We start from the raw sequence: 13789 nt of genomic DNA on the forward strand, positions 1-13789 counted from the left end.
CCTGTTTCGCTAAATCAACCAATCAGTTTTCAGTGTAGGCGGGCTTTTATGTCTTTTCTCCCGAACTTAATTAATCAGTTCAGTAGAAACAGGAGCGTCATGGTAGAGTCAGTGCCTCAAAAAAAGGAAAATGGAAGACCCATTTCAAAGTGTAGGCTACCCTTGTCTCATAAGAGAAAAACATAATGATGGACCTAGTCTTGCACGCTGCACTGTTTGTAAACAGTGACTTTAGCATTGCCCATAGCGGGTTAAATGATTGCAAGACATGTTGAGTGTGAAGTGTCAATTCATGTGCATATTATTCAGGCCTATAGCCTACTAGATGGCTAGTTGCCAAGGCTACATGAAAAGACCAAACTACCAAAATCTACATATTTTATTTTCACAATTTCTATCTATAGGCCTTCCTTATTTGTTGTACTGACATTATTGTATAGGCTAAAGTGATGCCTCCCTGAAATGACTTTTTGCAAGTTGGGATGTCTGGTGTGTGATTGGGTTGGGGGTTTGTTTGGTTTGAGTATGTGTGTGTGCATCACTCAACCTGACGTTAATCCAAATAAACCAAAAAATGTGATAAACACAAAAATCCTCCCTGGATTGCCCAGCATCATGGCATGTGTGTGTGTATGTGTGTGTGTGTGTGTGTGTGTGTGTGTGTGTGTGTGTGTGTGTGTGTGTTCTCCTCCCCCTGCCCCTAATGGAAGAAATGGGACATGTACTGGTCCGCACATTCAGCTTCAGATGAAAAGCAAACACACACACTTACTCCCACATACATTGCACACACAAACACTACCCAAGTATTACTACCCACACACATACTTGGATGTGGTGTTGACAGAATCACACACACACACACACACACACAGATGTGATTTCAACAGGACCAGACACACACGCACACGCACACACGCACGCACGCACGCACGCACGCACGCACGCACGCACACACACAGATGTGGTTTTAACAGGACCAGACACACACATACACACATGTGGTTTTGACAGGCCCAGGCAGGTTGACGTTGTGGCTCCTAACTGCTGTCCTCCTGAGCAGTTGGCAGCCATGTCCTGCTCACAGCTGAGAGCTGTCAATCAAACGCCAACAGCCACCATAAGGGAGTAGCAAAACAACGTCCAAACACACCAACGCCAACGGCAACACAGCAGCTCCAGAGGGAGAAGGGTTTTCTCCCAAAGATGTGCACACACACACACACACACACACACACACACACACACACACACACACATACATATGTGTGCATGTATGCATGCATGTCAGCACTTGTCTGTATTTGTGTTTACATTTCATCAGCAAGAGTGCTGAACATGAGCTCTCTCTCTCTCACACACACTCACACACACACACACACACAAACACACACACACAGGTCTCTCAGAGGGGAGAGAGATGAAGTGTCCATCCTTGTGGAACATTCCACCCGGCCTGTGTGTGTCTGGTAAACTCCACCTGACTTTTTTCCTAGGAACCACTCAATACCACAACAATCAAAAATAAACAAACTAAATAACAAACACAAACCCAGAGTATTATTGCTAAACAATGACGGAAGTGGAAAGTTGTATGCAGCCAAAGGACTCCTGCTGAGTCTCTTCCTGGAGAGGGAAGAGCAACTGTTGTGGTTTGTTGTGGTTTTTGGGCGGGTTGCTTATAGTCGGTCGGTTGGACCGAGAGCATCTCTCTGCGGTTGCAAGAAGAGAGCCCCTCGGTGTCGGCGATGCAGCGCCAAACTGACATTCTAACACACGTGGCGTTAACGAAGGCTCTCTCTGTAGGTGCGCGCCGCCACGTCAGGCGTAGTGAGAGTCCTGCCGACAGCACCAAATTAGCGGTTTTGAGGTTGAGTACTCAGCTGGGCCAAGACCAGTACAATAAGCTGCCAAATTTCTATCGTTCCACACCAAAACAACAAGGATCGCTCATCTTCACTGTGCCAGAACCAGTCATTGGTGTATCAGCATGTTACTATTCAACACCAAGTTTACGCCCTTGAGTTATTTTGGCAAAATGAGGTGGCCTTACTTCATACCGTGACTCATTATGAGAGAGAGGGAGAGAGCGGTCTGAACCCTGAAGAGGAGAGCTGTGGAAAACATTATGCTGGAAGCGGGAGAATAACAAACATCCCCGAATGAATAAAAAAACAACCACCAGTGACTCCTCCATCTGGCTGTACTAGAGGCTGAGCAGAACCGTTTCACTCACTGCCTGGTGACCCCTAAAAGCTGTTATGTAGTTTGTGAGAGTAAAACTAAAAGAACTATAATATCTGAACGGTTATTTTTATTTAAACCTGAAACTATTCATTCTGCTTTGCCACACAAATGCTGGTCACACATGCAAGAGAGAGGAGTTTACCGGAGCAACACGATGTTTAAACTTCAGATTTTATTTTAATGTGCCAACATAATGGACTAACGTTTCGACGTTCTGCCACGTCGGAGTCTAGTAGACATGCGACTTGGCCACTGGGACTGAAGGTCAATCATTTATCAGGTTAAAAAAAAAACAGTTCATGTTACTGGGCAACCAAAAACATGTGGGACCCTAAGCAGAAAAACATACTTTTATTAGATGAAAGGCGAAACTAAACATTAAACAACAACATCTACAAATAATAAAACTAAAAGAACAATAATATCTGAACTTGATTAATTTGCTTTAAACCTGGAGCACTATAGTACCATTTGGGTCTGTGCACAAATGCACACACCTTGAACCATTAAAGCAGTTACTATACATGATGGTAGTGAAGTTCCTATACGGACACAAGCAAGACTTCAACAGGCAGAACACCCTGTAGTGTTTTCCATTCAGCTGAGCCAGAATGACTGACAGTACACTGGCTCTAGTAGTGCTGGCCTGGATAACTCTGTTTGTCTGCCTGCCTGCTGATCACTTCCCTCTCATCTTATGTTCCACTGTTAGTGTGAGGGAATGTGTGTGACTCAGATGCCACCAACTGCAAGGTGGCACATCTGTTTTGTGCATATTTTGCGCATATAGCTATTACCCAATGGTAATAACAGAGTGATTTCTCTTTTCTCTTTCTCTGTGTCCTTTGCTGAGACTATAAAGTAAAATATAAAGTAAAAATATATGTGGTGCGTCTAACTCTAAGCTGTAGTTAGCGACAGTTGCAAATCTTTTTCCATCCGATGCTGATCCTCATGCGTTTGACACAACATCTCCACCCTTCCTATCATGCTCCAGCAGCGCTGCCCACTCAAACAGGAACCAGCTTTCATCACGGCCGAACCCATCCTAATCAGATGCGCCTATCCACATGAATTATTGATCAGGGATGAATTTACCATATGCAATCACCATAATATGGAGATCAGTGGGCGAGGGAGACAGATGTTCTTTTTTTTTACACTCTTTCCATTCCTGTGTTTCTTTGAATGTTGTAAATGCAAAATTATGGCTGGAATATAAACAAACCTTTAAAATTATAATCCAAAAATAGTGTATCTGCCAGCACTGGGCATAATAAAAAAAAAAAAAAAACAGGCAATACATATAAACAGTTTTTTCAGACTACCAACTTCAAAAATCACACAAGACCTTGCAATGAGAAAACATTGTTGTTTACCCAGTCCTCCATGATGATATAACGGCACCATACAATAAAGTTCTGTGGTAATGCATTGACCTTTTTAGTTTGCATTTTACAGCCCCGAATTAGAGGACAGACGAGGCAAAGGATGAAGGGTGGAAGCTCAAACTGGCAACCAACATGCAAAACAGATGCACTCTCATGGCTACATACAACCAACATGCAAAACAGATGCACTCTTATGGCTACATACAACCAACATGCAAAACAGATGCACTCTTATGGCTACATACAACCAACATGCAAAACAGATGCACTCTTATGGCTACATACAACCAACATGCAAAACAGATGCACTCTTATGGCTACATACAACCAACATGCAAAACAGATGCACTCTTATGGCTACATACAACCAACATGCAAAACAGATGCACTCTTATGGCTACATACAACCAACATGCAAAACAGATGCACTCTTATGGCTACATACAACCAACATGCAAAACAGATGCACTCTCATGGCTACATACAACCAACATGCAAAACAGATGCACTCTTATGGCTACATACAACCAACATGCAAAACAGATGCACTCTCATGGCTACATACTGTACATGGCTGTTTAGGGCAGCCGTGGCCTACTGGTTAGCGCTTCGGACTTGTAACCGGAGGGTTGCCGGTTCGAACCCCGACCAGTAGGCACAGCTGAAGTGCCCTTGAGCAAGGCACCTAACCCCTCACTGCTCCCCGAGCGCCGCTGTTGTTGCAGGCAGCTCACTGCGCCGGGATTAGTGTGTGTTCACTGTGTGCTGAGTGTGTTTCACTAATTCATGGATTGGGATAAATGAGAGACCAATTTTCCCTCACAGGATCAAAAGAGTATATATACTTTTACTTATACAATAAGCTCCTATGGGAGTCTTTTTGACTTTGCATTTAACAACATCTTACTGCAAGCAAGTGGAGTGGGAGAGCGGATCGAATGTTCACTCTGACACGTACAGTACACTAACATGCCATGGGCAACACACAGCTCTAGAAAACATCTTGAAAATTTGTTTCTTTTAATTAAATGAAATGAATGAATTAAACCAGGCAATGACAGTAATTCAGCTGCCATTTCAGCATTCCCTATAATTAAACTTGAAAGGCGAGGCGAGGGGAGGGGTGTGTCAAGTCATACTTCTGGGAAAACGTTATCTATGCGACGGTCTGTTTTACTGTTGTCTTTTGCTGCACTGGCAAGAAGAAGCACTGCAATTTCAGTGCATACCTGATGTGCAATGACAAAAAAGATTCTATCTTCTATGTTCTATTATCTTATCACATTTCCTTGTTTGTTTTCTGGAGCACTGCAACCTGTTGCTCCTGTTGTACTGTGTTCTGAGTTACAAATTCTGAATCTGTCTTTAAATTATTCTACCTTGTGTCTTATTTTGTCTTTTTAATTCTTTATTTTTTTAAATGATTTTACTTTGTGTGTTTATGTTCTCTTTTTTATTATGATCTTTTACTTTAAACTATTCTTTGACTATTGCCCTTCTATGCTTTTATTTGCTATTACTGTTTGCTTTTGTTTATGTAAAGCATATTCAATGACCTCTGTGTATGAAATGCGCTATATAAATAAAGTTGACTTGACTGGACTTGACTGTGATCACTGGTAAACTCTGCAGTGTTATCTACTGTACAGTAGTAGGCAGAAAGAGAGCGGGCAGTGTGTGTGTGTGTGTGTGTGTGTGTGTGTGTGTGTGTGTTCACTGTCACAAGCGGCAGGTTTCCTATTGTCCTCTATGGTTCGGCAGCGGAACGGTGGCAGTGCTAGCGTAATTCAATTGTCCGTTTAGGCTACCCGTTTGTGTTACTTAGGAACGAGATAGAACTTATTATGGTCTGAGCGTTGCATTAAGCTTGCTGCTGCCGCTTGCCGCTGGCCAGTGTGATCCCCGCCTTATGCTGATGTTTAGTGCATGCAAACGTTGTATGAGCATGTTGTCGTGTCACAGTCTATTCTCAACATTCCACTGTTAAACCACAAACCCCCCAAAGCACAAGCGATGCTGCCTGGTAGTACTAATACTAGTGTGACACAGCAGGTGGGGAGAGTGGACAAGGCATCTACGCACAAGAAATCTGTTCTACTGCAGGTCAAAATGAAGGCCTGTCCTCCTGCAATTCCAGACATTTTTAAGACAGCACTAGACCTTTAAATGTCAAAAACTACATTTTGGGAAGTTTTAGAACTTTTTAAGGGTCCACAAGGGCCCTGGCAGGACGTGGCAGAGCCCAGCGCAGTGGGGCAGAGCGTAGCGGGAGGGCTGGGCGCAGGGCCAGGGGAAGGGCCCTTGGTGCGGGCACGCGTGCCAACACTGAAAGGAACGGCAGACAAAAGCTACGAGCTGCACAATGAGCCCTTTCATTGCTCCTGTACAGTGGCAAGGGGATCTGTGCAGCTACGCAGGGTCAACGGCTTTATCAGCACCGAGCTTCACCATGTCTCCACAACATGCCTGGAGTCGGGAGGATGAGCGCAGAGCCCTGGCACAGGCAAGGTGCCAGATAAAAAAAACAACATACAACATACAATAACTGTAATTACCGCAACACCAGTAAACAGATCAGATGTTAACTCCAGGCCTTGTTTCAGAAATACAGACAGATCAGCTAACTACTACAGAGCTTGCGGCCCTAAGGGAAACCCACAGCCCCTAAAACTATGGAACAGATTTGAATCCCGCCAGGACGTAAGAGAGGAATTTCCCAGGGAACGGACCCAAAGCAGGCAGCGATCAAGCCACAACTAGAAAGATGAGCACAGACAAGAAGCAGCACCCGGCACCTGTTAATCCCATCACCCTTGTTCTATGCGACTATGCTGTGAGACATTTAAATGGGGAAAGAAAATGATGATTATATGCGGTCTCCCAAATGCTTCAGTGTCTGACACAAAAAACAAACTTCCAGAAATAGGGTCAAAATATGCAACTATCAAACGCATCATTGTGTATGTTAGAGCAAATGACATTTACAAAGAACAGCAGGGAACATTTCAGACCAAATGGCACAGAACTGAGTTAGACTGGGGCCAAGATCATTAACTGAAAACTATCGCCTCTCTCTCCTGCACCTGACATTTTTTCTGCCAACCTTGAGCCGACCCTCTGATAAGTGCTCAGCAGTCATACAGATGAAACAAGTTGATGGCATCAACAACTCGGCTAAACCAACACACTCTGCACAAGCTTAAAAAAAGAGACAAGTCAACCCCAACCTCCTTGATTTCCCATCACCACCCACACCCCATCACCCAATAATACTGCCCAGGATCACCGGAATACCCATCACCATCCCCACCCAATTACATTATGTTCCCTGCAAGAATGCAGAGACTGCTGCCAGTAGCCTTGCAGCTTTTTACTAGTATAGCCCAAGACCATCAACAGACAGACAGACCAAATCAACGACTGGATGTCTCAGAATTTTCTTCAGCTGAACAAAGAAAAAAAAAATATATTTGGTACAAAGGAGGAAAGACTTGGGGTTGCCACACTCCTTGACACAAAAGGGGTCAAAGCAAAGGATACTTTTAAAAATCTTGGTGTATTAATTGACAGTGATCTAAATTTCAACAGCCACATGAAAGCAATAACTAAATCAGCTTTTACCACCTCAAACATTGCCAAACTTAGAGAGAGGGCTGTCAAAACATGATAACAAATAACTGACCACATTATTCCAATTCTTAAGTCCCTGCACTGGCTTCCAGTGGCACTACTGCTTGTTTATTAATCAGTAAATGGAGCAGGACCTAAATACCTGTCAGACATGCTTCAGCAGTACACACCTTCTCATCTTCTCAGGTCTCAGGAGAAAAACCTGTTAGTAAAACCTGCTGTTAGAACTTAACATGGTGAAGCTGGTTTAAGCCATACCTGTCAACACTCCCGTTTTTTCCCGGGTTTCTCCCGTATTTCAAGGTCATCTCCCAGCACCCTCCCGTTTTGTTATTTCTCCCGGAAAACTCCCGTAATTTGCATGGCCATCAAACTTCATTTTAAAATCATTGATCCATTCAGGTTGCCAGATTGTGTATGAAATACACCCTACACATACACGATCACTTAGTTTCAATTTCAACCATTTTGCTAAAACCTGGCAACCCAAAACCCAAATAAGCAAGTGGGTGCCGACTGCGCAGCCTGAGTCTCGTCGTAAGCAAGCGGGCTAGTTGAATGGCCTACTCCAGAACTAGCTGTGAAATTGTTGGGAATTTAATTGATTAACACATCACATAAACTGTTATTGAGTGTTGTTGATACACTTAACTTGTGCCCTCGGAACCAAATCTGACAGCAAGCAGCTTTGGAGTTTTGGAAGTAGACTGCAGGCAGGCAGCTGGTGGATACATAACTGGCATGCGTAAGGTAATGGTAAGGTAAAAGCAACGACCGAAATGCAGTGTTGAAACACGTGTATGAAACGTATTAAGTATGCAAACACAGATCCGGTATAAACACTGACACCCCCCCCCCCCCCCCCCCCCGAAAAAAAAAAAATCTCCCGTTTTTGGAAAGCTAAATGTTGACAGGTATGGTTTAAGCTGCTATTCGGCTCAGCTCTGGAACCAACTTTCGGATGACATCAAAACTGGACCCAACTGTAGCCAGTTTTAAGACCAGTTCTTAGATGCCTTCTACTAACTGCACTGCAACCTGTTGCTCCTGTTGTACTGGTCACTGTGTTCTGAGTTACACATTCTGAATCTGTCTTTAAATTATCCTACCTTGTGTCTTTTATTTTGTCTTTTTAATTATTTTTAATTGATTTTACCTTGTGTGTTTTATGTTTTCTTTTTTTATTATGATATTTCTTTTCTTTCTTTTTAAACTATTCTTTGACCATTGCCCTTCTATGCTTTTATTTGCTATTACTGTTTGCTTTTGTTTATGTAAAGCACACTGAATGACTTCTGTGCATGAAATGTGCTATATAAATAAACTTGACTTGACTAATAAGCAACACTTTTCCATTACGTCTACAGTATCTGTGGATATGTGGACACTTTGATCGGTCAGCAGAGAGATAGAGAGATAGATAGATAGATAGATAGATAGATAGATAGATAAGATAGATAGATAGATAGATAGATAGAGATGGCTACTTCATTAATCCCAAGGAGGAAATTGCAGTGTTGCAGTAATAATTCACACACATTCACAGAAAAAACACTGTTGAGACACTGTATAAACAAATATAGGGGTCAGTCCAAGTTGCTTATCTGGCAAGTTTATTTAAGGAAGAGCAAAGTTTTGCAAAGGTTGTCTTTAAGTTCAGTGTCACACCAAACACAAACTTGACACCATTTCAAAGGGCAAACTATTTTAAGAACGCACTGTCAAACGCATTATTATCAGTAGCTTGGCTTGTGCACAGGACACCAGTGAAATCTTAAAGGTCCAGTATGTAGGAAATAATGGAAAATAAACTGTAACCATTCCAAAAATGATCACCATATGTTGTCAGAGAGTAAGGAAACACGATGAATTGAAGTAATGGCTTATTTGACAACATTACTCTAACCCGTAAAACCCATGAAAAAAAAATGAGTTACGGGGCGGAATCTCTTGGAATTTTCGTTTATGTTTTGAACGATTAATTCTAGAATAGCGTATTAATAATGGGCTAGCGCGTCCTCCTATTTGGGTTGCCAAATTAGCAAAGGCCAACTGTCAACAGCTGTCAGTTGTAGTCATGAACGCCTACAAGAGGCAGGCAAATTTCCAAAATTAAAACAAGAAACAAATTAAGTGGACATCGGAGGAGCTTCCTGAGATGGTGACGTCTTCGTCAAACGAAGAATATCAAATCTGACGCGCAGAGCTGGCCATATTTCTCCACAACAGGTAGCCTAGGCTACACTTAATCTGCATCGCTAACTTTAGCTAAATATGTTACGTTGGTTAGAGAGGTATGTTTTGTTTTCACTGTTTCCGTAATGTGTAGCTGGGTCATGGTTGGAGAAACGTTAAAGCAGCTGCAGGTCAACTAACGTTAGCTAAGTCTTCATTACATCTGGCAACCCAGAAGAGGCTCGCGTCTGGTAGTCTTGAGAACGTTCACCAGTGTTTTGATTTTGGCCTACAGAACGTTCGGTAACAATCCTACAAATCGCACCTTTAACCATCTTGTTTTTACACTGCTGGAGGACATATGTTGACATATGTTGTAGTCTACTAATTTAACAACAGAGGCTTTTGTTATGGTTGTTTTCATGTTATTTACAACACTCTGGAGTTCCCAGGCCAAGCTAGCGGGTGGACGGAGAGAGACACAGGGCAACAGTTTACTTGGACAGTCCAAACGATTTGTTGAAATTCAAGTTCAGTCTTTAAATGTTCACTGATCATCACCACCCAGTATGACCACAAACCCAACACCACACCCTCTAACCTTTACCATAAAGTACAGTTAACTTGGCCACAGATGTTAGAAACAGTTTGTTTACAAACTGGGCATCTGTAGACAGGCTATAGGGGACTATCCAAAGAAAGTATGACTGAAAACAACAGAGGGGGAGGGGTGGAATGGGGGTATCAGAGGTAAAAATAGAACTAATAGATGTGTGTGTGTGTGGGGGGGGGGGGGGGGGTGTAATGGGGGTATCAGGGTAGTGAAACCTAGAAGGACAAAGACGTTGTTCAGTTCTGGGCCTCCAGAAATATGTGAGAGTGAAACTCCACAATGCTCCACTGGACCACCTGAGGAGGGATGGCCGGACCTGATCCTCCCGACCGAGATATCGGCGTCCCCGACCTGCGGGCGTCACCCTGTCCCCATCACTCCTCTCGCACCCGATACACGTGGGAAGGGACACACACAAAAGACATCAAAGCCCGCAGCTTTACACGCCTCGGTGGCGACCGTCACTCACGAAAGATGACCTAGCTAAAGAAAAACACTGACGACAGATAGGTTCTTAGACTTACGTCAAACCAAAACCTTTTTCCTGCAATACAGAAAACAACAAGCACAAATAGCATAATCAAATTCAAGTATTATATATATTTATCTGGAACTTACAATAGGGCCATAAAACCTCACTTAACTTTCTGTCTACGTCAACAACAAGTGTGGAACATGTAAACAGATCCCCCGTGTTAGGGAGAAAGTAAACAAACAGCCCTGTTGTGAAATAAAGGGAAGTGCTTGAACACAGCTACTGCTGCTGCTGCTGTTGTTGGATCGGACTACGAATGGATCACTTGGAGCTGAGTGTGTCTCTCTACGCTCACTTCCTCTGGCCTGACAGGGCTCTTCCCTTATGGAGATTTATGCCTGACCGCAGAAGTGTGCATGGAGCACTGAGCACAACCCGCCGCTTGCCTCCGATCAATTCCACACCCTGCCACACACACACACACACACACACACACACACAAGCAAGTGCACGTTCACCCACACCACACACAAGCATACACGCAAACACAAATGCACACACACACACACACACACACAGGCACACACACACACAGATATAAAAACACACACACAAACACACACACAAGCACACACACAAACGCACACACATACTGGTGTCTAGTGTGTTGTTAATGTCCTTCATTCCATCGGCAGGCGGATGAGGCAGAGTTGGCTACGCTACAAGCACAACATGGTGAAATATTTAGTCCACTCCATTGAACTAGTCTCATTCACACGGGTGCAATTAAGAGATATGGTGTCCTTGCCTCGAGAAGATACAGAGAGTGGACAGGAGAGGAGTGGAAACAGCGCTTCAATGAAGACCGTCACACACATGCACACACACACACACACACACACACACAGGTGTCTGAAACAGAGTTTCAATGGAAGCTGTCACACACGCACACACACATACAGGTGCCTGAAATACAATTCAATTGAAGCAGTCATATATATGCGTGCGCATAGTTTCAATGGAAGCTGTCGCACATGCGCACACAGACACAGAAGTTTGGTGATCCTACTCCTTCCTTGTGATTTAAACACAACAGACTTTGACTGACCACTGCAGACACCCCAACCCTGGAAAAAATAGCTGTGTCACTTGAGCGATGGCCACCCCCCCCCCCCCCCCCCCCCTCACCCCAGTCCACCCGCCCCACACCCACCCACTCCTCACTCGGCAGCAGAGCATGACCCCCTCATGAGTTTGGAGAATGCCAGCGTCTATTAGAACACAAAGCGCCCCATTCAGAACCTTCAGCCTGGCTGTGCCTGCCCTGGCCCCCGAAACTGAGACGCTGTGTGTTTGAGGCTGGGACAGCGTGTGTGTGTTGTGTGTGTGTGTGTGTGAGAGAGAGAGAGAGAGAGAGTATGACAGTGTGTGTATGTGTGTGTGTTACAAAGAGAGAACAAGGTAGAGATAGTATGGCAAGATTTGTATGTAAGTGTGTGTGAAGAGAGAGAAGTGTGTGTGTGTGTGTGTGTGTGTCTGTGTGTGTGTGTACGTGTGAGAGTGTGTGTGAGATGGAGGTGGCAGGACATCCTCCTTACCAAATCAGAAAGGTTAAACCCAGAGAAGGGATCCTGTCTCCTCCCTCCAACACACCCCTCAGGCTGGTGCTGATCTCGTTTCCCATCTCATGGTGCCAGTGACACCCCACCCAGCCCAGCCCGACCCGGCCCACAATGCATCAGCGCGAAGGGGTGGACTTACGGAACATGGTGTTGAACTGCTGCGGGTTGAGGTTCCACTTGCCCCAGGGTGTCTTGTGTCCCTTCGACTGGGCGTAGTGGGCGTGGTTAAACTCAGGCTCTGTGCCGAAGGAGTCCAACACTCGCAGCATGCACCTGGAACACACACACACACACACAGACACACACTTCTGTTAGAATTTGGGAACAGCAAGTACGGTCCCAGCACACGCCTGAGGCTCCACTGGACCTAGTACAGTAAACACAAAGGGCAGAGCTTGAGTGAGGCCGCTCTCTTTAATTGGGACTGATCAGATATCTGGCAGACACACCCGTATTCTTGTAGGCTGGATCTTTTTTTTTTTAGATACGAGTATGACAGAGTGGGAGACGTACCATATTTTTAGCATAATCTAAACTTATGATTGTGCAATGTTTTTCCATGCACCTGCGGTACTGGGCAGGGGAAATGCCTCCTAGGCCCACATGTTTCTTGGTATTTTATGCCCCCAACGTTGTCTTCAAGGCAGCGCTGCCTGGAAGGCACTAGGGTTAGGCATGGGTTAAGGTAAGGGTTAGGGTTAGGTTTAGGATAAGGTGCCTTTAAGTCAGCGGTGGCAGCGCTGCCTGGAAGACGACATTTGGGGGCATAAAACACCATCGAGCCACCCACATATTACACTTCCTTTTGGAGAAGACATTGTGTGCACAGAACTTTAACAAAGTCAAAGTCAAAGTCAGCTTTATTGTCAATTTCTTCACATGTTCCAGACATACAAAGAGATCGAAATTACGTTTCTCACTATCCCACGGTGAAGACAAGACATATTTTTCCAATTTAAGTCCACAGACAAACATAACATTCAAGTAAACAAAAAAGTAAGTAAATAAGTAAATAAGAGGGCACATATAATAATGAAAAAATAAGAGCAGCAAAATTTGGTTGAAATTGTGCATAGACAGTCAATAAAATACTAGTGCAAAGTCAGGCCAATAAAAGGCTTGGGTAGTTCTGTTTGACCTAAGTAATAAAGAAAGTGGCATAGTGGTGCAAGTTATGTAAGAGCAGCAGAAGTGTTGTGTTTTCAGGACAACAACACCAAGTTGTAAAGTGTACAAGTGTGCAAGTGTGCAAGTGTGCATGCAACAGAGTCCTCTGCTGAGTGTTTGTTTGTGAGCTTAAGTGTGTGTGTGTAAGTGCTTGTGCATGTGTATTTGACTGTGCATTTGAGTGTGTGAATGTGTATATGAGAATGTGTGTGAGTATCAGGGAGCGTGTATGTGTGTGAATGAGCCCTGAGCGCGCGCGCGTGTGTTTAATAAAGAGGTGTGTTAATGAGGATGAATGGTGTTTATGAAGGGCTGGAGGGGATCGGCACACGCCTGGCGACCAGAGCAGCAGCAGATACTCTGCAGATGGCATCTCCTTCACCGAGACCACAGGGACTCCTCTTTCTCTTTCTCTCTCTCTCTCACACACACTATCTCTCTCTGCAGGGACAACTCTTCAGTCAAGAGG

The 13789-nt window shown here is 44.2% G+C and overlaps 1 protein-coding gene across 1 annotated transcript in view; it reads right to left on the minus strand.

Moving 5' to 3' along the window:
• mgat5 (alpha-1,6-mannosylglycoprotein 6-beta-N-acetylglucosaminyltransferase) overlaps window positions 1-13789 on the minus strand; it is a 149350-nt gene that overhangs the window by 43267 nt on the left and 92294 nt on the right. Inside the window, 1 exon segment of the mRNA XM_042080918.1 lies at window positions 12293-12426. Within this exon segment, the coding sequence (XP_041936852.1) occupies window positions 12293-12426 (134 nt within the window).

This window comes from Alosa sapidissima, chromosome 23 (assembly GCF_018492685.1).
Source record: "Alosa sapidissima isolate fAloSap1 chromosome 23, fAloSap1.pri, whole genome shotgun sequence".
NCBI lineage: Eukaryota > Metazoa > Chordata > Actinopteri > Clupeiformes > Clupeidae > Alosa > Alosa sapidissima.